The 23,348-nt window shown below is 44.8% G+C and overlaps 3 protein-coding genes and 1 long non-coding RNA gene across 12 annotated transcripts in view; 1 reads left to right on the plus strand and 3 right to left on the minus strand.

The window, feature by feature from the left end:
• The window catches only part of LOC126541811 (chitinase-3-like protein 1), a 38,377-nt gene extending 35,998 nt beyond the window's left edge, over positions 1-2,379 (plus strand). For both annotated transcript variants that reach the window (XM_050188757.2, XM_050188756.3), the window contains exon 8: positions 1,473-2,379. In XM_050188757.2, coding sequence (XP_050044714.1) covers positions 1,473-1,955 — 483 coding nt within the window. In that variant the 3' untranslated portion in view covers positions 1,956-2,379. The remainder of the gene's footprint in view (positions 1-1,472) is intronic.
• A 1,446-nt stretch (positions 2,380-3,825) lies between these two features.
• Crag (DENN domain-containing protein Crag) overlaps positions 3,826-23,348 on the minus strand; it is a 134,260-nt gene continuing 114,737 nt past the window's right edge. For all 7 annotated transcript variants that reach the window (XM_055076958.2, XM_055076962.2, XM_055076961.2 and 4 more), the window contains exons 37-40: positions 13,993-14,110; positions 13,367-13,421; positions 8,254-8,423; positions 3,826-5,265 (exon numbers count right to left, since the gene is read on the minus strand). In XM_055076958.2, coding sequence (XP_054932933.1) covers positions 5,114-5,265; positions 8,254-8,423; positions 13,367-13,421; positions 13,993-14,110 — 495 coding nt within the window. In that variant the 3' untranslated portion in view covers positions 3,826-5,113. The remainder of the gene's footprint in view (positions 5,266-8,253; positions 8,424-13,366; positions 13,422-13,992; positions 14,111-23,348) is intronic.
• LOC140216111 (uncharacterized) lies at positions 15,504-17,570 on the minus strand. The gene has a single exon (XM_072286441.1). It carries the CDS (start codon positions 17,396-17,398, stop codon positions 15,611-15,613), a length of 1,788 nt encoding a protein of 595 aa, XP_072142542.1. The 5' UTR covers positions 17,399-17,570; the 3' UTR covers positions 15,504-15,610.
• LOC129387649 (uncharacterized) lies at positions 18,303-23,024 on the minus strand. 2 transcript variants are annotated; one of them, XR_011892773.1, is made up of 3 exons: positions 22,466-23,024; positions 21,543-21,653; positions 18,303-21,331 (listed from the first exon to the last, which is right to left on the minus strand). It is a non-coding gene; the product is annotated as an uncharacterized lncRNA (long non-coding RNA). The 2 variants fall into 2 exon arrangements; XR_008614837.2 differs by having other exon boundaries at positions 21,543-23,024.

The following is a 23,348-nucleotide window of genomic DNA, read 5'->3' on the forward strand; positions in this document are numbered from 1 at the left end:
AAGATATTTACAGCTGGTTGGCTACATAGCCTACAGTTTTGCTGGTTCTAATTGCTTTCTTTCTCTCGGTCTCCCCTTGCCGATCACTTAAAAAAAAAGAAAGAAAGCCTTTACGGAAGAGGTTGTTACTTGTCTGCCCCAACTCCAAGCAGAATTCCACAGATGCGTGAAAGCTCATCTGAAGTTGACGTGAAACTTTCTTTTTTTTGTTTGCAAGCCAGAATGTGCGTGGGCTGGAATTGTTATAACAATAACAATAAATAAATAAATAAATAAATAAATAAATAGATAGCCATCTCCGTATGCGCTCCGTACCCCACCCCCCAGGCCAAGGACAGTGCTGCAAAATATTCGCCTCTTTGGGGCTCATCTCGTCCCCCGACGATAACCATCAATCGTGTGTACATTTCCTTTATTTAAAAGCACTCGCTATTTTCATAGATGTCAGGAATGCTGTGTCACACCAACACGTGCAGACCATTCGTGACCTGAAAATTATACCGGAGTCGCAGAGTTTAAAAAAACGAAATGCACGAAAAATTACTATTGTTAGGGGATAAGCCCCAAAGGGTCAATGTTTTTCTTACAGTGAGCGATATCTTCTGACAGGCGGCAGGTGTCTTCATAGCAACGAAGGCATAGTAGCTACGTGCTGAGAAAAAGGTGATGACCTTGGTGAGCTTTGAGGCAGGTGTCAAATGGATGCGGGGATGGCGGGTCAAAATATGGCATATCTTTGTAGAACCTGGCCGAATCGTCACCAATCAAACCTAGGTCCATAATGTCATCTAGGCGGACCTGCTGACCCATCACTGTTAAGAATGTGTGTAGCATCGCTCTTGTGGGAATTCAATGCACTGCAAAGAGACTCGGGCAATTCAACATGCTCTAATCAATCGGAATTTCTTCCCTAAGCCATATCTTGGCATAGGACGAATGCCAAGGTATATTCAGTAACATGAACTATCAAATACTATAAACATCGCCGAAGGTACACAGATCATATGCATGCCCATGTATGTTTTTCTTATGAAGTTAACCACCAAGAAGGCCACATGTTAAATTAAAAATCGGAGCTCCACTTGTAAACTGGCATGACATAGCTTCAAATGTCTAACAATAGCACTCTGTTTTAAAATATCAATGACACCAGATTTGGTGTATGCATTTTCTACACAATAGCCAGTGCAAATCTATTGCTTTCTCACACAACAGGTGAAGTTTGCTCACTCCATGGGTCTTGCAAATGCCATGGCCTTCTTTATTGAAATAGATGGCTTCACAAAAGTGTATGAAGGCACTCTTTAAAAAACAATCAGAGATGCATTTGCAAATCACTAGCAGTTGATGCAGCACCTTGATTACACAGACAGCACTCAAACTTGGCCTCTATAAATTAAAAATGACAAGAGAGATTGTAATCAATTAACAACAGCAGTTAATTACAGATCTGTTGCTCTCCTGCTTAACAGGTCCTATTCGCACGCTCCCTGGGTCTTGCTGGCGCCATGGTCTGGTCCATTGAAACGGATGACTTCTCAGGAACATGTGGAGGTGTGAAAAACCCCCTGCAGAGAGCTATAAAAGATGCACTTGAAGCTAATGCCACCATACCACTCCCAACCATGGCAACGAATTTGCCATCAACAACACCAGTGGAGCCGGAACCAGAAACAATGTCGACTACAGGAATTAACTTGCCATCAACGCTGCCAGCGACATTGAAACCAGAAAATGAGACTGGTGTCAGTCTACTTACGACGACAGGTGCTCCTACGACGACAACATCTGCACCAGAGCTAAAGTGTCCTAATGACGGTTTCTACGCATATCCGAATGACCCACACAGATTCTACAGGTGCGTGTCGCAACTTGATGGCACCTACACCATCTATGTCTTTGACTGTCCAGCGAACACAGTCTTCAATCCCTCTGTCAGCGTATGCACATTCTAGGCATGAAATATTTGTGCTCTGAATGAACCAGACTGTGGCACACGCTGTCTATAGCAGGCAGCTTCAACTAAAAGTCACATGCTAAAAAGAGATATGCCCCTCCACACACCTTCATTCCCTCAGTAGCAGTCACTGTCACAATTTGAGACATGACACAATCTCCAAGTGGCTTAATCAAGTTTATCAGAAAATCCTTAAGGCATTTGTGTTTCTGTGGTCACAGATGCACAGAATCGGCTATCTAGTGAATTTTCTCATCTATAAGTGAGTAAGCTACCATCAACATGTAAACTAGGTAAAGCCACATGTAATGCGAATGTAGAAAAAGCCAAGTCACCTGGACAGCCATCTATTGATATACAACCTGGCCTGAGAACCGAAATAATGTTTGTGACTATTGCAAATAAAAGAGACATTGGCTGCATGTGCTGGATTATTGCTAAGGCTGATATGTAACACACTTATGCAGAGCTACAATCAGCGCATGTGTAAATTACAGCTTGGATGAACAGCAGAATGGCAAGGCTATGAGATATGTTCCACATAGCAAGAGAGGTGAAAATGTCTGGCGCCCACAAGGCTGAAAATTTTACATGGTAATTGCACAACCTATGTATGACAATGTTTACCTTCACACCCTAACCTGTCATGAAGCATCAGAAATTGCAGTTAAAGGGGCCCTGAACCACCCCTCGAGCTTGGTGAGGTAACATAGTCTGCAGGTGGCATACGCTGCTACGAACATCTCAGCCAAGCGGACCACAAAGTCACCTTTCTCTCAAACGGTCTTTTTTCAACAGAAGGCCCTGTCCTCACTCTCTTCTAGACGCACTACTTCATCATAAGATGCACTGTTTCATCATTCCCTTAGACAGCTGCTATTGGCCGATAGCGGTAGATACCGTGGCCGCTGCGGGGTGCCACCACGAGTCCATTGGCTAAGCGCACTGCGGCTCGCTGAGGACAACCGGATTTGCCTTATTTTTAGTGCGTCATAGGCACCAAAAGCGGAAGTCGTGGTGTCTAGGTCAACATCTAAAATGAAATATGAACTGCATCCCATGGTGACATTTAGAAAGTGGAGTGTTGTGGGCACGCCCCACTGTGCCGTAGTCTTCGCAGTGGAAGGCACTGAAGTAGGAACGGGAGCACAGCGGAGGCCGTGTTTGATTGCCAATTACTCCGCTTCTGCCGAACGCATTAAAGTACTTTTTGTGGCAAAGTATTTCTGAAATAGCCTATTTTCACTTCAAATGCCTTTATCCACTTCAATAAAAAGTGGTTCAGGGTCCTTTTAATGACATGGGACTAACCAGGACACTGAGAACAAATGAAATTTAGTTCATAGAAGCTGCATACTGATATACAGTTGAACCTCAACACAACAAACATAAATATAACGAATTATTATATATAACGAAGTAAGAGTGCTTCCTGCTGATAATGGCATGCAACTAATATACTACACACTTATAACCAATATTGGATATACAGTGGAATCTCGATAAATGGAAATCGCTTTAACGAAACTGCCTCTTAAACGGAACACCATCCTCACGATTGGTTGGTTTTGTATCCATGCAATTGTATTCAGTTTTGTCTATCAGTAAATGGAACTCCTGATAAACGGAACCAATTTCTCTGGTCGCTTGAGGTTATGTTTAAGGAGAATCCACTGTAATGAAGGTACTTTCAAGTTGGATGTGACGCCATTATAACGAGGTTCTACTGTACTAACCTCAAGATGCAATTGATACGGCACGCACGCCACAACAGACATAATAACAAATACACGTGATGAGAAAAGTCTTAGGCCAGCTTCAAATCCTAGGATTTTGTCATAGGCCTTGGAAAAAGCAGGGAGACAACATTTTCCATAACCCTTTTACTAAACTTCATAAAAAAACATATCAGTATATATATATAATATTTGTGTATATATAATATATGCATGTATACATGCAATGTAGTGTACAGTGTGTTATCATACAAGTGTAGCTGCAATTTTTAAACAGTCACAGGTGTGCTGGGATGATGTACCATGTGCATGTTGGCATACACATGAGCAGAGTGATTTCAACAGTGGTTGGATGAAGACAAGTGTGCCAGTTCAACAACAACAATGGCACACATGCATTTTAAATTTATGTTAAACAAAGAAGAGCGCATGTAAAAGCACATTGCACACAATGAGTTGCTGCTACTCTCTATGGCAGCTGCCCGACACCAACGGCTGAAAAGATGTTGAAGTGCAGCCCCATAACATGAAACGAGAATGTATCATGTAAACACGACATGTTTCAAGCAAAACATCAAGATTGGGGCCAAATTAGGTAACAATTATTTTCCTTCAATTCTGCTCTTTCCTCATGTCAAGGGGGTTGATACAAGCAATAACAGTGGCATGCAAGCCAGTGATGAAGGTCAGAACAAATGAAAAAAGAAAACCATCATTACAAAACAGGGTCCCTGCTTAATCTTTGCCACGATTTTATGAGTGAACATGATATGAATGCATGTGCCTAAGAATAGAGAAAAACCTAGCTAACTGCTCACAGAATTAGTAAACAAAACTGAAAACAACATCTTGATTAGTAAATAACTAGCTGACAAAAGCACGCCGATAAACGAAGCAATTATACACTCATCAATCACAACTACAGAGTTTCTGCATGCACTTTTAAAGGCCCGACTCTTTAATAGCTGGGGCATTGCTTCAGTTCTTTGTGGCACATTTTGATGAGTTTTTTTTTTCCTATCGCTTAAAAATTGTTGTATATGTCTATACAATGCCATGCACACACACACAAAAAAAAAATAATAATAAAAGAACAACTGCGAGTCGACTATATTATCAAACCACACATTAGTGTATAAATAAGACAATGCATTGCTTTTGTAAATTATTTGATATAGGCTATTTAACATCGCTCAAGAAGGCGTAGCACTCTTGTAAGTGGAGTACATCAGCTAAAGGAAACAAATGCAACAGTTCTTCACAAAGTCAACAACAATCTGCTGCGCTAGCTTGATCGTACCTCTCCAGCATCAAACCATGGCAGAGCTGGAGAATGAAGCGACACCCCTTTTGCAGGACTGAGCCCATGGCTCAAACACAGCATGCCGCCGATCTACAGTCAACTTGAACATTCACAGCTTCAAGTAAAGGAGAATGGCTTCAGCTCCAAGTCTCTGAAGTACTTGCGGCAAAGCATGGCACGCACTGATGGGTACTTGTCGCACTTGAACAATGCAGAGCGTTTGGCCGCCAGTTCTTCATATATTTTAACATAGTCACGGTAGAACAAATCTGTGAAAGAGAAAAACAATTACAGAAAGACAACATTGCTGTTTGCGTCGATTGCTGGTAGGTCCAGAATTAATAAAACTACAAGGGCAAAATGATAGGCTCCAGAAAGCTGCTCAAAGTGCTGGCAAATAAAAATAAGGAAACCCACAATTAAGGGCTCTAAGAACAGCTAAACAAAAACCTGTCAGAATTCAAGCTGCTATAGGACATACAGTTAAGCATGCAAATTTTTGCACTTGCATGGCACACAGTGGAAGAAATGGTACTGGAAGGAAAGCTGGCTTTCCATTCATACAGAAAACATTAAAGGATAGGCATGATAAATAGCATTAAAGATTAATTTTCATGATACTTCGAATAACAGAACACTACCCCATGTTTGCGAAATGTGCTCTGCAACAGCTCTCCTTTGCTCATATTATGTCCCCCCCCCCCACCCCCATTGGGTGTTCAATTAAATAATTTTCAAGTGTGTGCTGCAGCAGCCATTATGTTACCATTCTCGAAAATAGTGGCAAGGGAAAGTGCTTCTAACCTGAACCCTCTAAACTGCAGAAGCTGCGGAAGCTTTTGTTCAAGGGAAACATGGTCATATAGAGGAAGCAATGCCAACTGAGGCATCATTTGACAATTACAATAATTCTCACTCTTAGATTAAAGGGTCTGTCACCAGGCCATATAGCATCTTGGTTATAAACGGGAGGTTGTTATGTGCCCCCTAAGGAGTGTTTTACTATAATATTTTTTTAATTAGTTCATTAATAGTGGAGATAGAAATACTGAAGTGCCTCAAACCCACGATTTCAGGAGGCAAGTGCCACCACCAACATAACACTCTTTCCACTTGCCCTGTCTAGCCTCGGCAAGAGAAATTCCTTCCCTGCTTTCTCTCATAATGGAGCCAGAGGATTGCATGATGAATAACATCACGAGCCTTGCCTTCTTCTCTCTCTCTCTCTCTCTCCCCCCCCCCCCCCCCCCCCCCCCTCTCTCTCTCTCTCTCTCTCTCTCTCTCTCTCTCTCTCTCTCTCTCTCTCTCTCTCTCATTTTTGCTGAGCGGTACGCTTTCGGTGATGGTCTCGCATGCAAGCTGTTGGGTATGTCTCGTTTCGCACAGCGGACAATTTTGTGCGCTCTGCACGAGAACACCTAATTAGTAGTATAAGGCAGTGCCACAATCCCAAGCACTGAGGCAGGTATGAGAGGACGAAAGAGCGTGATTGCGGCACTGGAACACAGTAGAAAATAACGTAATTTCGTTGTCGTTTCGCTGAATGCACGACGTGGGAGCAAGCAGACAAAACGCACGTAAATCTCTCTTGCTATGGTATGAAGAAAACAAAAACATGCAGGCATTCAGTTTGCATGTTTTCTTTATTATTTCTCTAAACTTTAATTCGTCTACTGAAGCAACAGATTAAACAAATAACTGATGTTGCCTTGAAAATCTATGGGCACTTTGCTAAGCAAAACTGCGACAGGTGAAAGCCTGTGACTACCTCTGTTGCTGTTGTCTGAACTGTGCTGCGAATGGACACTGCCGTGGCTGCTAGCATGGGATGCAAGCGCAGAGCGTGAACTTTTCGGAGACATCCGACTGACTCGGCAATTTTCTTTTCCTTTCTTATTTCTTTTTCTTTTGTTTGTTTCATTTTTAATTATTTTATTTATCATGATGATCACCCATTGTCCACCTAGGGTCATCCATCAAGTGCTGTGACAGCTGTCACCAGCTTTGATTGATCACCGCTTTCCCACCATGGAGAGACACTCATCAGCCACTAAAGGCTTACGCCTTGACTCTCGAAGTGACCCTTAACTCTCGAAGTGACGTGTCACTATGAATATTGTTACAGCACGGCAATGTATGCAGACAAACTTGCATGACTGACATCAACTCTCCTGCTGGGAGCGTGGTGCCACCGCAAGGAGAAGGGCAAACGGCCAGTGGTTTGCAATTTAAGCTCTTTATGCGACACGTAGGGATGTAATAGTTAGCAGACACATTCGTTAGTACGCATTGTATGCACTGTGCTTGTCAGCTCATAATGGCCAGGCCTGGTGAGCGGCCCTTTAAAGAGAGCACCAGTAAACAGCATGTTTGCAACATATAGAGTGCCAGTATATGTAACATTTTTAATTGTTTTACCAAACAAAAAGGAAAAAGGAAAGAAAATTAAAGGTAGAGATGACTTGACAACTGCTCACAAATAAATTTTTTTTTACCAGTCAGAGCTAATAAAACCACCAAGTTGACATCACTAGTAGCAATGTGCTAAAGACATACTCATGTACATAGAAACGACATTCTATTATAAGGCAAAACTAAATCCTACAGAGAAAAAACAAAGTACAGCACCTATTAGGATTTCCTAATAGGCAATGGAAACCAATTTGATTAAATCATGAATGGCAGATTTCAGGGCCACAACATGTTTAACAGCTATTTTATGCAGCAACATGACACAAACCTTTCAAGTTACACACGTAAAAAGTGCTCCACATTATTATTTCTTCTGCTCATGTTGCATTCTAGCCCTTAAAAACAGATTTCTGATGCTTCGAGGCATGTCCACCATGTCATTTGCCTGGCTCATAGTAAAAGACAGAAGGTCAAGTACAAAGGCCACCCTGGGCACCCATTTAAAGATTTCTTGAAATGAAACACTTTCCATGACAAAAGCTTGTGTGTTATTTCAAGCACGTCACCAATTTTCTTAAAATGGTGGGGTAAAAGATACCCTAATCAGAAAAAAAAAAAAAAGTGAATGCTTCACAGGCACCCTGTGCACAGATAATTACAATCTAAATGGTATACCAACCACTTCATTGCAACATACAAATTAAATATCTACCATTATTGATACTGTCTTTACAAGTGAGTAAATGAATAGACAGGTCTCAGTCATGCAAGAAATGGCTCCCCAGTTTCAACTTCATGGGCAAAAATAGCAATCATTGATGGCCAAAATGGCAAGGGTTACTCACTCTGGTTGAGAGCGTCCTTGCCAATGGCGACCAAGGAGAGGAAAAGAACATCACGGTAGAGGCTGGGCCGGCGCTGCTGGTTGCGTGTCTTATGCCTCTCCCTCACCAGCAGTTCCACTGCCTCACGCACATTGCTTTGCTGCACACAACTCAGCACCCGCTCCCGCAGGCTGTCAGTAAGAAAGAGGATGAGAAGAAAACAGTGCAAGAAAAGGCATGAAACCACAAACACACCAAGAATAGCTAACAGGAAGAAGCGCTGCACTATTAGACTACATTTTTCACACAATGGTTTCTTCCTTTTTGTCTTTCTCCTTTCCTAACTTTGCACTTTTCTAACTTTGCAGTTGTTCCCATTCATCTTTAGTGTACTAAATGTTCACAGCTGTTCTTCCATGGCTCTAAAGCACCAGCATGTCCAAACAGAAGTCGAATAGATTAAAAGTTCTTGACATGAGCAATGACAGACACTGCAATTAAGGGTTCCTGTTTTTCTTATAACCAACGTGGCTTCTTTTCTGCTGCAGATAACCTATTCGGAGCCCCGTGCGCCTCTCCGCGCATGCATCGATGGTCCCTCTTTCCTTCTTTCTCTCTTTTCTCTTCTATATATATTTCCGAGCTGGAAATAAAGCGTCGTCTTTTTGCTCTGCGAATCGGCCTGGATTTCATCGCGTAGCTGCCGGCCTTTGGCCGGTAGAACGTAGCAGTGGCGACGAGGATTCTGCTGCAGCAAGGAAGCCAAGCAGAAGGAGCCCACCACTGACCATGGCACACAGGCTACCGGAATTTGAAGACGAAAAAGTGGCAGGCGTACCTAGTCAAGGTTGAAGCCTATTTCGAAGCGAATGATGTGAAGGACGATGCTAAGCAAAGGGCCCTGCTGGTAGCTGCGCTTGGAACAAGGACAATAGAAATTTTGAACGGAAAGGTAGCCCCGCGAAAGCCTAACGCCCTGACCCACAAAGAAGTTGTGCAGACGTTAAACAGCTACTACGACCCGGTACCGAATGAAATTTCTGAAAGTTTCAAGTTCTTCCATCGCTGCCAGCAAGAAGGGGAATCTGTACATGCATTCATAGTAGCAATACGGCAGATGGCACACAACTGCAATTTTGGAACTATGCTGGACAGAATGATAAGGGACCGTATTGTGTGCGGCGTCAGATCCAAGAATCTGCAGAAGCAGCTGCTAGCGAAGAAAGATCTGAATCTTGAAGAAGCCGAGGCTCTTGCCCTTGCTGCAGAGAGCGCTGAACGCGATTCGCAAGGTATTGTTACGGACCAAGAACAAGCAAGATTGCTAAAGCTCTCTGGTCAATACGAATCGCGCGCAAAGTCGCAAGGCGTGCAACAATGCAAATGTTGCGGTAAGCGTGGTCACAAGACCAATGCTTGTCGACTAATCAAGTGCAAATGGTACAAGTGTGCACGGCCAGGGCATTTAGCGAGAATGTGTGCGGCAAATGAAACAAGCAAAATGCTAGCAGTAACTGCTCAGGTGACGGAAAGCGAAGAGAGTGATAGCAGCACGTCACAAATCTGGTCCTTGACCACCACGCGCTCTCTCATACCGCCCATCAGGAAATCGTTTGCGTGGTATGGCATCGAAATAATGATGGACATCGATACTGGTTCCCCTGTTTGTGTCATTCCCAAGAGCATTTACAAATTGCACTCTCACCGATGGCCGCCGCTACAAAAGGCGTAAGTGCAGCTTTCATGCTATCTCGGAAAGTTGCCGCTTCTGGGTGCACTGACAATGCCAGTTTCTTATGAAGGTACAACAGTGCAGTGCAGTCTGACAGTTTTAGACTGCAATGGCCCCAGTCTATGCGGTCGGGACCTGCTGAAAAAATTAACAGACGAACACATTCAGGTGCTGAGCGTGTATTCGACGGCTCCTGTGCCAAAACAAGCCTTGGAGGACGTGCCGACGCTGCTGCAGCAACACTCTGACCTTTTCACTGAAGGCGCTGGTCTCATGAAAGGCCCGCCAGCCCGACTGCACATCAAGGCCGGAGCAAACCCCAAGTTCTTCAAGGCAAGGAAAATTCCTTTTGCACTTCGTGATAAAGTGTCTAAGGAGCTTGACAGATTAGTCTCAGGTGGTATAATATCTCCAGTCCCTAATTCCGAATGGGCAACGCCCATCGTGCCAGTTTTGAAGAAGGACGGAACAGTGCGCATTTGCGGGGACTTCAAGGTTACACTAAACCCTGTGTGCGATGTTGAGCAGTACCCCTTGCCTGTCACAGACGATATTTTTGCAAACCTGTGTGGAGGAAAAAAATTCATTATTTTAGACCTTCGCGATGCTTACAATGAGGTCGAGCTAGATGAAGACTTGCGGAAATTAGCAGTAATAAACACACAAAAGGGGCTCTTTTGCTACAACAGGTTACCGTTTGGCATCGCATCAGCTCCAGCGATATTCCAACGGAAAATTGAATCTGTGCTGCAAGGGCTAAAAGGGACCCAGGCTTATCTAGACGACGTCCTGATAGCCGAGAGCAGCGATGCTGAAAACGTAAACCTGCAAGCTGTGCTACAGCGTTTCCGCGAGAACGGTATCAAGCTTCGTTCCGACAAGTGCAAGTTTGGTGAACAATCAGTGACATATCTTGGCCATCGTATCGATGCTGAAGGGCCTGTTCCTGACCTTCGTCGTTCCACAAGAACCAGAAAGCCAGTGGAGCGCTACGGCTACTAGGGGAAAGGAATGCTGCAGATAACCTATTCGGAGCCACGTGCGCCTCTACGCGCATGCGGCGATGGTCCCTCTTTCCTTCTTTCTCTCTTTTCTCTTCTATATATATTTCCGAGCTGGAAATAAAGCGTCGTCTTTTTGCTCTGCGAATTGGCCTGGATTTCATCGCGTAGCTGCCGGCCTTTGGCCGGTAGAACGTAGCATTTTCTTTTTTTTTTCTCTCTTTCTGCTGTTGTTTAAGCTGAAGTATAATATTCTAGACACCATAGCTGAAGGTGTACGCCCGAAGGAAGGGGTGACTCTAGCGGACATTTCCTGGACAGGCCGCCGCGTGATTCTACAACTTGCTCATGCGCAAGTTCCCTTTGCCTTAACGACCTTCCATGTTCTCGGTGCGAGCAAAAGCAGACTGGAATTTTTGGAAACAAGCAAGGAACAGTGCCCTTTATGCAATCCCTCGCATCGCACTCAATTTCAATGACCCCGCCGCTTATGGCATGCAGCATGTAACATGTGACTTGATTATGTTACCATCCTGAAACTCCACATCAGATACCTTGCATGATTTCCTCCAAACCTTTCCCCGTGCAGGAAATGGCTCTTTGCCAATTCTAAAGTAACAACGCGGATCTGAAGACGGGGGGAATGATGTGCCGTTTGTAGGAGCTTTCCTGTACTTGCTGACGGAAACAGACATGAAACACGTCTGCATGTTGGCGTGAAGTTCCATAACACGACGTAAAATATGGCACCAGGAGCAAGGTTTATCCCAGGAGACAAAAAAAAAGTGGGCCAGGAAACCAAAGTGTGCGTGCAATATCAACATTCAGTGACCCATACACCACAGATACTCAATGTCTCCATGAGTGCAGAATTCGGACCGGATGCAAAAGGCCTTGACCGCCAGCCATGTGTATGAGGACAGTGACAAGGCACACACAGTGAGAAAATAAGATCGGCTACCAGCACAAGAAGCAGCGCAAACACCCGCTCACTTACAAACACCTGAGCAATGCCGCTCACTTGGCATAAAGCTCGACCGCAGCGCCCTCACAGCCCCTAGGAACAAGCTGCGCCCTGCTCGTGAGGAGGAGTTGCGAAACTGAAAAATTATCTACAGCGAAACCTCGTTAAACCATAGTTGGCCAGAGCTCGGAAAAACTATATACTAAACGATAGTACTGCTTAACCGAAATAGCATGAGATCGCCCACTTACCTGTCAAGAATGGAACTTGGAGAGAGTACGATGAAAGGGCAAAAAACATGCAGTATTTATTCATTTCGCACGATAAAAGTCTGTTATTTTCGTTTTATGCCGCGGCAGCCTAGCAGCAACAACATGACCTTAAACTCCTTTAAGCTGCAAGCCAGCTTTTCCACCAGCCGCCTCTTCTCAGCAAACACCCGCATGAGGCTGACATTATGTGCAGCTTCTGCCACTGTCAGGCCTGAATCGCCCATGCTGTCGCTTTCTGCATCGTTCTCATCACTGTCGTTAGGCAACACTTCAGCAATAACAGAGGCAACGATGGCGAAAAGTAGAACTTCGAAAAGTTGAACTTCATAGCTAGTATCTTTTCACGGTCCCAGCAGCACTGCCAAGCATCCCCACCTTTGCATTCCAAATGCCACACACCGTGATCTACTTTGTGCCGCATTCGATAGCACAAATGATGTCCAATTTCTCTTTTATGCTGAGACCCGTTTTAGTCCGAGCTTCGGCATGACGTGAGTCCTAGCTTGCACGACGCCATAATACAGGCCACCACTAGCCAGCCACAACGCCCTCTGGCCTGGCGCCGAAATGATGTTGATGTTAATGTGGCTTCACCCTTCCAAGCGCCCTCTCTGTTTGCACTTGGCCATTCTGATCTCTGAGGCTCATTCTTCTGCCTGGCTGACCTACCGTCATGATTGCGCTATGAAAAGTGCAAACACTATGTGTTAACCAATACGTACGAAATAAGCTGGTATAGTTTATGCGGATACAAAGCGCATTATCTTCAATGGCAGCTAAGTCGGGGATTTGACTTGACTACTTTTAAAACGAAACTACTGTTTAATGGGGTACAGTTTAACGAGGTTTTACTGTATAAACGTTGGCTCACACATCATGAACTTCTCATTTCAGAAAGCAAGAAGAAAGCATAGGAGTATTCATGACGAATGTATAAAATGCTAAAAATGAGGACAAGATAGACGACTGGAAAACTCAAACTCCCAATGTCTACTTTGTCCTCGTCCATTTTTATGCCTTGTAGATTCGTCATGAATGGAAACGGCCTCACCCAACTTGCTGTACTAGAAGTGAACAGATAGTCTAGTGTGGCTTTATGAGCAATTAAAAAGGAATGCTGAAAAAAAAAAAAGAAAAGAAAAAGCTTGCTTATTACCACGCTCACCTTTTTGTAGGTTTGTTGTCTTCTGTGACCAGTGACTGCACCAAAGAGGACATGTCTGTGGGAGAACACAAAGCAGGAAGTTTATGCAAATAAATCATGCTGGGAAAGGACATCTTTCTCAGCGAGCATTTTCAGGGCTGCGACTTTGTAGCGATGCCTTCCGATCGATTCTGTGTCGCTCTTATCACCCACCGTTCACAGCTGGCTGATCCCATTGATAAGGTGGGCAGGGTGCCACTATGACTGCTAAGTGCGAGAAGGAATAGTATCAGAAAAGGCATCACTACAATATCCCAACCCTGGCTAAAGGTAGTGAAAAGAAAGAGACTGATTACACTGGAAGTTAAGAACAGTAGCACCAACAAAGAAAAGAATATGATAAAGGCCTACTGCCTATTTGTACAGTTTTACCACTTTCATAATTCAAAGGAAGTCAACTTTACTACACAACTTTGCGGCAGGCTAGAATGCTTTATATTAAAGATTTACATCTGGTTATTGTACTTTCAATTTATTATTTGTATATGTCAAAGGCATAGGGTATGTTATTCATGCAGAGAAAGGGTGAGCAAAATGGTACAAGCAGCCCTTGACAACAGAATAGACGTGCAGCAGTTTCACTCAACTGTTTTTGCCAAGCTGTGAGTACATGTATGGCACCATGTTGTTATGCAGCCTGGGGTTGTCCCAGCAGCAGCTGATCACCACCATTTTCCCTTCAACGGACTGCCATTGCTCAGGGACCTGGAAAAAAAAGAAGTGAATAATAGATTCGCAGATTAATTGGCATGCATTTTAATACAGTTAAATTCACTGCAACAAAAGTTAAATGTGCACACAGCATAGCACCTGACACAGTTTCTGTGATGCATGAGGAGAAACTTCACATAATGCAGTCGACTCTTGTTACAACGGACCCTGATAATCCGACAAAAACGTCCGTTTTATCCAAAGTCCGTAATATCCAAAACGCCTCACTTCCGAAACTTTCGTCGCCATCACAACTTTATTGCAAAGAGTGAATGACGAACATCCCCATGTTAAAATAATAAAGAAATAAAAGTCACAGTTTCATTCGAACGGCGAAGCATCGATTGTGATAGCAAATTAAGCAAGATAAGCACGGCAGCGAGCAAATTGACCTTTGTGCTGTCTCTCAGTTCAACGCGAACTCAACGTTGAAAGCACAGCACATATGAAGCAACAGTCACTGGGTGCACTTTGTCCACATCTCAGATCGCTTTCAAGATGGCGGCCGTGCCGTAAGCAGCAGCCATCGGAGTAGAACTCTCTCTCTCGCCTTCCCACTCCGTGCCTCGCGTGTGAAAGAAGACGCGAAAAAAGACGACGCGTTTCCACCCCGCCTTCCTCCCTCACGTGCGTGATATTGAGCCACGATTGTCAGCTGACCCTTGCAAGTCAGTTGTCAGCCCGTGTCGACACGGAAGAAGTCCATTTTATATGCCCGATTTTGAAAAATATTGCCACTAATTTTGTCTGCTGTAGCCAATAGTCAGTTGCAGCGCAGTCCGTTAAAAGGGAACTTCGTTGCATTAATAAAATAGGTAGAACAAACTAAGGCTGAAATATGGTCCATTATATTTGTTATCTGCTGTACGCGGGTCCGTTGTAGCGAGCATAGACTGTAGTGATGGCGAAATTAGAAAACAACAACTGCGATACTTGGAACATGTAAAGGGTAGCCATGTGTCAGGTGAGACAAACAGCTCACAGACACTCAAATACTTGTGAGAGCATTTGAAATGAAGGCCTGCAACTGGATGCTACTAGTTGAACGCCACCATGCGAATGCAGTGGATTCTGTCAGATTGCGCCGCCTTAGATCTCAGCAATTTATTCCAGTTACATTAGACTGCAAAATTTTTTTTGCAATGCAGGTAGTATTTGACTTCAAAGTTCACTTATGTAGCGGCCCAATGTCATACAGCAGGTTTCTCAGATATGACTCCAGAAAAAATGCACAGGGGACAGCTGTTTCTGCAGCTCCTATATCCATACAATTACGAGGTGGCACATAATCAAAAGGATTTTCTCTTGATTTAGCCTTTCAGATAGTGAGTGCACATACTTTACTTGCCACCAATGAAGGGCACCAAAGCTTTCACAAGGATCAGGGTTCGTACACAATATTTCGCTGAAAATTCAAGGACATTTCAAGGATTTCAAGGATGCAAAAAGGCAGAATTCAAGGAGTGTTAGCATAATTTTATTTCCTCACGTGACTTAGGAAAGGAGCCCTATTTTCGCATTAATTTCTCTTTCAAGAGCTGTTATCTCTGCTTCTTTTTCTTTGGCTGTTCGACGGAAACTGTTGGCCTTGACAAGACAAGTCAGGTCATTTTTTGCTTCGGCGTCTTCCGAAAAGCGATCCGCTGACTCCTGCAAGCACTTAAGAGTTTTTTGGAGCTTTGTCTTCTTTTCTTGCATGCTCTGTAGCTCTAGCTCGAGTTCTTTTCTCTTCAACGTTACCTGCTGTGCTACAGCTTGCTTCTTCTGTTCGTCCATGTATAACGCATACCTATGCCTGGCTTGGCGCACTGATGACTTCAATTCTTTCGACAGGGGAACGTTAAGCAGCCCACCGTGGGTTTTCACGGCCTCGCAGATGACTCGTTGTGAGATATAAGAGAGCTCTGCCATATTTTCGACCGCGATCTGCTTGTTTACACTGAAACCTCTTTCTACTGACGCCTGCCCATGGCTAAGCAAGAGAAGGACCTTCAGTACTTCCCACAACATCGAGAACGCCGGGTCATGCTTCAAAAGGCGCACGAAGAGAACGTCAAGGCGTTCCTGGTCTCTTTCATAGTTTTGCAGTTCATGCCGTTTTTCTTGGCAGAACTGAATGTACTGTGCACACACAATATCCCTCTTGTGCTCAGAAAGAAGCTTGCTGTCAATTAAACAGTTAAGAACAACTTTCAGCTTCCCAAGGCACATTTCTGTCTTTGACATCTCTCTGGGGTCGAAACATGACAACCCTCGAACCAGAGGGTACCTAATAGGACTTCTCTCCATGATTTTCAGGATCATGTTCACAATGAACTTCCGACACTCACCCCTAAATTCAAAGACACACTTGGTACTCGCTTTTCCGCTCTTTGAGATCTTCTCAGCCACTCGTCCAACGTCCACCTTCTCAAGTGACGTGTAATTGGCAGTATCATGAACATCAATTCGCAGCAGTTTCGTGATGCTCGTGGCTTCTGTCAACACCGTGCGCTTCATGAACCTTGCAAGGAGGCTCCTCAAGACAGTTTCAAGCTCTTTCGCTAAAAAAAATGTCTTTGGAGAATCACTCTGAAAAACAGTCAAGAAAGGCTGCACAACCATTGCAACGTTTAGGGAAAAGTTCAGTTTCGCAAGTGCAAGCTGGTCCTTTAGAAAATCACTGACGTTCTCATACGCTCTACATTTCGGCAAGGGTAGCCTATGGTCGCTCACTGCTTCGGTGTAGTGCCTCAAATGCTCCCACATAGCCAGGGCTCTCTCCAGTACTGGCACGTTCTCGACCCAACGGTGGGGTACGAAAGGAAGTGGAAACAGCTTGCTCCTTGTTTCTTCAACAAAATCTTCACGGCGGGCCGGTGCATCATGGAAGAGTGAGAATAAGCTCGACAGAAAAGTGTCAACTGGCCAGCTCGTCGCATGCATTCCTGCTTTGTAAGCATTATGCACTGTGTGCAAGCCACATGAACCAATATCCAAGCACTGAACTTGAAAGTCATTCTTCATGTGCTGCTGCAACTTGTTGAAAAGACTCCAGTTGACATTCGGGCCGTCCATCGAGAGCTGCACAATCCTGCTCAGGGGAAATGACGCGAGTGTTTCCGTCAATTTCTGCATAAGGTCGTCCGCTGTGCTGTGACCCATGAATGTCGAAGTCAGGTATCTGGTTATCACCTCACAGTTGTTCCACAATCTGACGTGAACATCAAGTTGTTTTCTTTGCAGGTATTCATTCAAGGTTTCGTCAAAAAGCACAACAAAATTGTCAGACTTCTCCATCATTTGTTGTACCTGCGAAGTGAAAAATGGGCGTAGACCGTGGCACGCGACGTACGCGCATTTTTTCTCGGAGCAAGAAGCTTCTCGCGACCTCGCTATCCGGAAACATCTTTTGGAATAGCTGAGAAATGGATCCACTGGAGCTGTAGGAGTAGTGTGACGACACAACTTTCATCGTCCACAAAATCTCGGCTTCGATCACGGAATCATGCTTTCTACAGTCTTCGTCAAGTGTCGCAGCCCGAGAGGAAGTTGCCGTGGTTTCACGCTTACGAGGAGCAGCGGACGTCAGATTTCCAGCTTGCACGAAACTTGCGACGGATGAGCAGCCTTCACCTGCTGCAGTTTTGGATCGGTGCTTCGCGCCTTTCTGGTGGCTCTTCAAGGCAGATTCCCCCATCGTTGCAATGTCGACCGTCTTCTGACACATTGCGCACTTTGCTCGATAAGGATCACTTGGTTCCGGTCTTACCCAGTGACGATAGTCCGTATGTTGCAGCCACGCAGACTGAAACTTGCACTTCCCGCCTGGCATCTTGTCAGAGCAAACACACAAAGCAAACGCGAACTTCACTGAAATGGCGCGCACGAGGCCGACAGACGGTCCAACCATAGAATAAAGAACAACTTTAGAGAAGGGAAACTGTACCTTCCACAGTGGTTCGAAAATAAGAAGCGGCAGCGCATGGAACTTAGCGGGGGGCCCGACAGATGGCGATACTTAATCAGGAAGCGGAAATGTCTTTTTTTTTAGTATAATATTCAATATGGCCGCTTTATACCGGTGCCGTACGCTGGGTACGCGCCGTGCTCGCCTCGCTGGCTTTGCGGCATGCCTCAGCTGCCGCGTTTTAATGGCCAGGAGACTAAAGAGCCTCTACTGACGCCCATACAAACAAGCCACAAGTGAGTGAACAGGACGTGCGACTTTATTGGCAGAAGAAAAAGCAGTGCACCTTCTCGTACAAGATCAGAAATAAAATTTGCATGTCGAGATGCGCTGAAACCATTAACGCGAGCTCGTAAACTGCTCACTTTCGTCGCCGCACATGGCGATCTGGTAACGAGCGACAATCAGTAGCGCAAGCAAATTGGGCAGTGCACCACCTGTTTTCATTAACAGTCGCCGTAACTTACATTGCGAAGCAATCGGGTGACGCAAGGCATCTGCTGCCGCAACCAACACAGCGACATGGACTAAACGGCATTTTAGCGTTCCCGCCTTTCCAACCTGCACGTTTCTTTTTGTTCTTTCGGGGGCCGCTAATGTGTAACTCATAGTTGGTGCCCCACATTCTCAATGTGGGCATCACCATTTTGCAGCCACTTTTGCAGGCCTTTCTACCTATGTGGCTATCAACTTTGGACCATGTAATAACGTGTGCTGTCTCCGATCACGCCACATCACGGCCGATGAAGGCCCACAAGCATAATTTGCCGGCGGCTGCAGCAAGAAATGTCGAATGGGGAGAGCACCAATTACGGTGCATGTAAATTGGGAGTCTTTGTCGCTGTGTGGAGTGCAGGAGCAGATGGTTACCTCGGGAGGCTGTTGCCCATGCAGCTAACCAGGTCGCCACATCGAAGAAACATAACACGGCGACCATTATCAAATTAGACTCTGCATTCAGTCACCGCATGAGGTTCAGACAATACACTGTACATTGGCTAAGATCCATATGACAACAGTGGGCATTCACGCACTACAAATTGCATACAGCTTATTCAGCTATCCGACTTCAGGCACAGTGCTTGCCTACGTCGCACATGGTGGTCTACTAACGAGTGACAACCAGCAGCACAAGCAGATTGGTCAGTGCCCCACCTGTTTACACTGACAGTCACCGTAACTTGTACTGCGAATCAATCGGGTGACGCAGGCACCTGCTGCCATAGCCAACACAGCGACATGAACTACCCGGCATCCTAGTGTTACCTCCTTTCCTACATGCGCGTTTCTTTTTGTTCTTTCGGTGGCCACTAATGTGTTGCTCACACTTGGTGCCCCACCTGCTCTCAATATGGATGTGGTCTGTTTTGTGGGAATCGCCATTTCGCAGCCACTTTTACAGGCCTTTCCACCCATGTGGATATCAACTTCATACACTTCAAACCATGTAATCATGTATGATAGTCTCTGTTTACGCCAAATCATGGCCAAAGAAGGCCACAAGCACGCTTTACCCACGGCTGCAGCAGGAAAGGACAAACAGGGAGCGCCAATCACACTACATGTAAACAGGGAGTTTGTGTCACTGTGTGGACTGCAGGAGCAGGTGCTTTACCTCGAGAGGCCATTGGCCAATACAACTGAACAGGCTGCCACATCCCAGAAATGTAACACGGCAACCATGACCAAGTGGGACAACATTGAAACAAGATTATGCAATCAATCACTTCAGCATACTCTAACATAATGCTCAATCTATACATTGGCACTATGCATTGGCTACGATCTACATGACAACAGTGAGCATACACGCACACGGGTTGCTTGCGGCACATTCAACCGTCCGACTGTAGGCATAGTGCTTGCCTTCGTTGCACACTGCAGTCTGGTAACAAGCAACAACCAGCAGCGCAAGCAGATTGGACAGTGTGTCCCATTGCACCGACAGTTGGCGTTGAATATGAGCAGCTTGCATTGCGAAGCAATCGGGTGACGCAAGCATCTGCTACCACAGCCAACAGCGACATGGAGTGCCCGGCATTTTAGCGTTACCGCCTTTCCAACCTGCATGTTTCTTTTTTTCTTTTGCATGCCACTAATGTGTAACTCACACTTGGTACCCCACATTCTCTATATATGGGCATGGTTGGTTTTGTGAGCATCACTATTTTGCAGTCACTTTTGCAGGCCTTTCCACACATGTGGATATCAACTTCATACACTTAGAACCATGTAATTATGTATGAGAGTCTCCGTTGACGCCAAATCATGGCCGAGGAAGACCACAAGCAAAATTTGCACACGGCAGCAGCAGGAAAGGATGGAACGGGGAGCACCAACCACGGTGTGCGTGTAAATTCGCAGTCTATGTCACTGTGCGGACTGTAGGAGCAGGTGCTTGCCTCGAGAGACTGTTTCCCAATGCAACTGACCAGGCTCCCACATATGAGAAACGTAAAACGGTGACAAGTACCAAGTCGGACAGCGCCGAAACCAGATTCTGCAATCAATCACTTCAATGTAGTTTGCACAAAAACACAAGCTGTCGAGCAAGAATAGCAATCCTGAATGAGACTAGGAATTCAATATGGGAATGAGAAAGCTTGCATTCAAGAAAGAAGCCACTCTACCTTGCAAGCATTGAAAGCCAAAAACATTAACAAAAGTTAAATGCTACATAGCACACAGTGTAAAGGTTAATGCAAGACACACGCCAATGCTGCATCAGCTATTTCAGGAGAGGAATTGCACATGGCAACATACACTAGAAAGAACTGCTACACATATGTTATGCTACTAGACAGTGACTGGCATTAAGTATGAGCAAAGAATCGGTTGACCTTTATTGTTTGTATGAGGAATAGGAATGATCTCTAACAAAAGTGTGGAATGAAAAAGCTTGCATTAATTGAAACAAAATTATACTTGGCAAGAACTGGCAAGGCCAGGAAGCTCACTAAGGAAGGGCAAGCTGACAGAACACTCTTAGCCAGCGTCATCTGTGCTTGTTCAGAGGTTGCAGGTACATCTGAAGACAAATAATTTTTGTTGTTGAGGTACCTGGATGACTTGGCCAATATCCGTGCTGGTGGAATGATGGCGTAGGCTCTTTTCACTCTTGAAACAGTCGTCCGTAGACTTGATATCTCATCCAAATAATTCTGGAATGGCTTCTTTGTTTGTGGTCTTGCGAATTCAGCTCCAGCCCCTTCCTGTTGGTGTAGATGGGGGCTCCCGTGATGACCAAGATGTACTTGGCACAGACTCTGTTGGGGCAGAACAATGGCACATGAGATACAGCAGAGATTATCCAAACTCATGTAGTGTTTTCTTTTATGTTTGAACTAATTATGCTGAACTGTAAACATGAACAAATGCTCATATCATCTGCTACAAACAACTGACATGTATCTCAAGACTAGCAAGCCAATACAGCATGTATCAAGCATATTTATTTCTGAAACAGGTGTTGTTTACCTTGTAGTAGCAGCCAAAGTCCACACAATGACCTTGTTGTAGCAGGCAGCAGCTTCTGTTTGTGCATGGAGTGTGTTGCTTTATACTGGTGCCATCCTCATTACTGCATGTCTGGAACAGAAATTTTGACTGCATCAGAAATTGAATAAGCACAATTTTGCAATATAAAATGCGTAAAGGTGCGACATATACATTGCAATGGTTTGTGACTACAGAACACATGCAAATGTACTGTTTGTTGTAGGGTGCTTAAGCAGCATGGTAAATAAATATGGTTACTCTCCGTAAAATTGATGTCTGTGTAACTACAATGCATGTCAACAGCTTAAGTATTATTAAGATCGCAAATAAGTACATTTGTGCGCTTGTTTATACACTAGAAGAGATCACACTGCTGATTTCACAAGCAAATAGATGAAAGACATGAAGCTATTAGAAATGATGCATTCTTTTTGTGCATGAACGTGATGCACCGCTTCACTACTGCAAAAATAGATGTCCTGAGGTAAGCCAAACTGAACAGCAAGAACATTTGGAACTAACAGGTACGAAATATGGGTGAATTATCATGTGTGCAACTGTTTAATACATTAAATTCAGTACTTTAGCTTCAGTTTATCAAAAGGTTATTCGGTTCTGTGAACGAAAGATGTTGCCGGCGGACTCGAAAAAAAAAATATATTGATAAGGCAACTCAGTCACTTATGGCTACGGCTACAACGAGATGAAAAATGTGACGCGCGTTCCGATATCGCTTCTCTTTCGTGAATGTGTGTATAATGATGGCCTCGCAACTGAAAGTTTATTTCAGAAACAGCAACGGAGGGTCCTGACTGCCCTTATGTAATGCAGCATCTAGTTCGTTAAGTTAACGAGACGAATAAATTACATAGCGATTGAAGCAGTGATGTTAAACGACTCACCGGTATTGCTGTCCCCAGTTGCAGCAGGACCCGGCTCCCATTTCGATGCAGACGTGTTCCACATGGCTCACGACTGAAACCTAGCTTTCAGGCTTACACCCCAAATTAAATAACGCGAGACATCGACGCGCAGTAAACTGGTGTTAGCACAAAATAACCAACCAATGTACGAACCAAGGAATCCGTACCTGCCGCGCACGCGAACATACCGGTAAAAATTTTAAATTCAGGCCAGAGGTCACGTGGGAGGTCGATGATGCTGAACGCTATTTTGCGTTTAAAATGACAAAAAACAACAAAGTTGGTAATGAAAAGTACAATGTAAAATTAGAAATTATAATTTTGTAGTCTTTATCATGCAATAACAACGCTTCGTTTACTGTTGAAGAAAGTTTGTAGGTTAAAATTGCGCTTACTACGGCGCCTCTAGCGGGAGATAATGTGCTCAACGGGGGAACCTTTTTAATTGGTGTACTATGCCTGTTTCTTTAGCAGCGCCGCGCGGTCGATTTTTTCGCCCTCTGTGGCCATTTGTTGAACTTGAGAGTGTGCGGGCCCTGGTCCAACTATAGCGCCTAAAAGAGCACTCACTAGTGCGCCGAGCGCGGGTGTCGCGGTAGCACCGAAAGTGACGCCTGCCGCCGCCGGCCGCTTGGTGCGCTGCACTACGAGACTGTGCCAGACCATGCTGATGCTTGGGCGGACTTCAGGCGAGACACGACGCGAGCCTCCCCATTTGCCCGGCGATCTGCCTCTGTTATGTTCTTGTCTCAATCCGCGATACATTCGGGGTCTGCGGACGCGCTGGGTAATGAGAGGAGCCGTTTCTTTCCACGTCTCTGTCTGGGAAATCGCAGTTTCGCAACCTGTCTAAAGTTTCTTT

This window comes from Dermacentor andersoni, chromosome 2 (genome assembly GCF_023375885.2).
Source record: "Dermacentor andersoni chromosome 2, qqDerAnde1_hic_scaffold, whole genome shotgun sequence".
Classification (NCBI taxonomy): Eukaryota; Metazoa; Arthropoda; class Arachnida; order Ixodida; family Ixodidae; genus Dermacentor; species Dermacentor andersoni.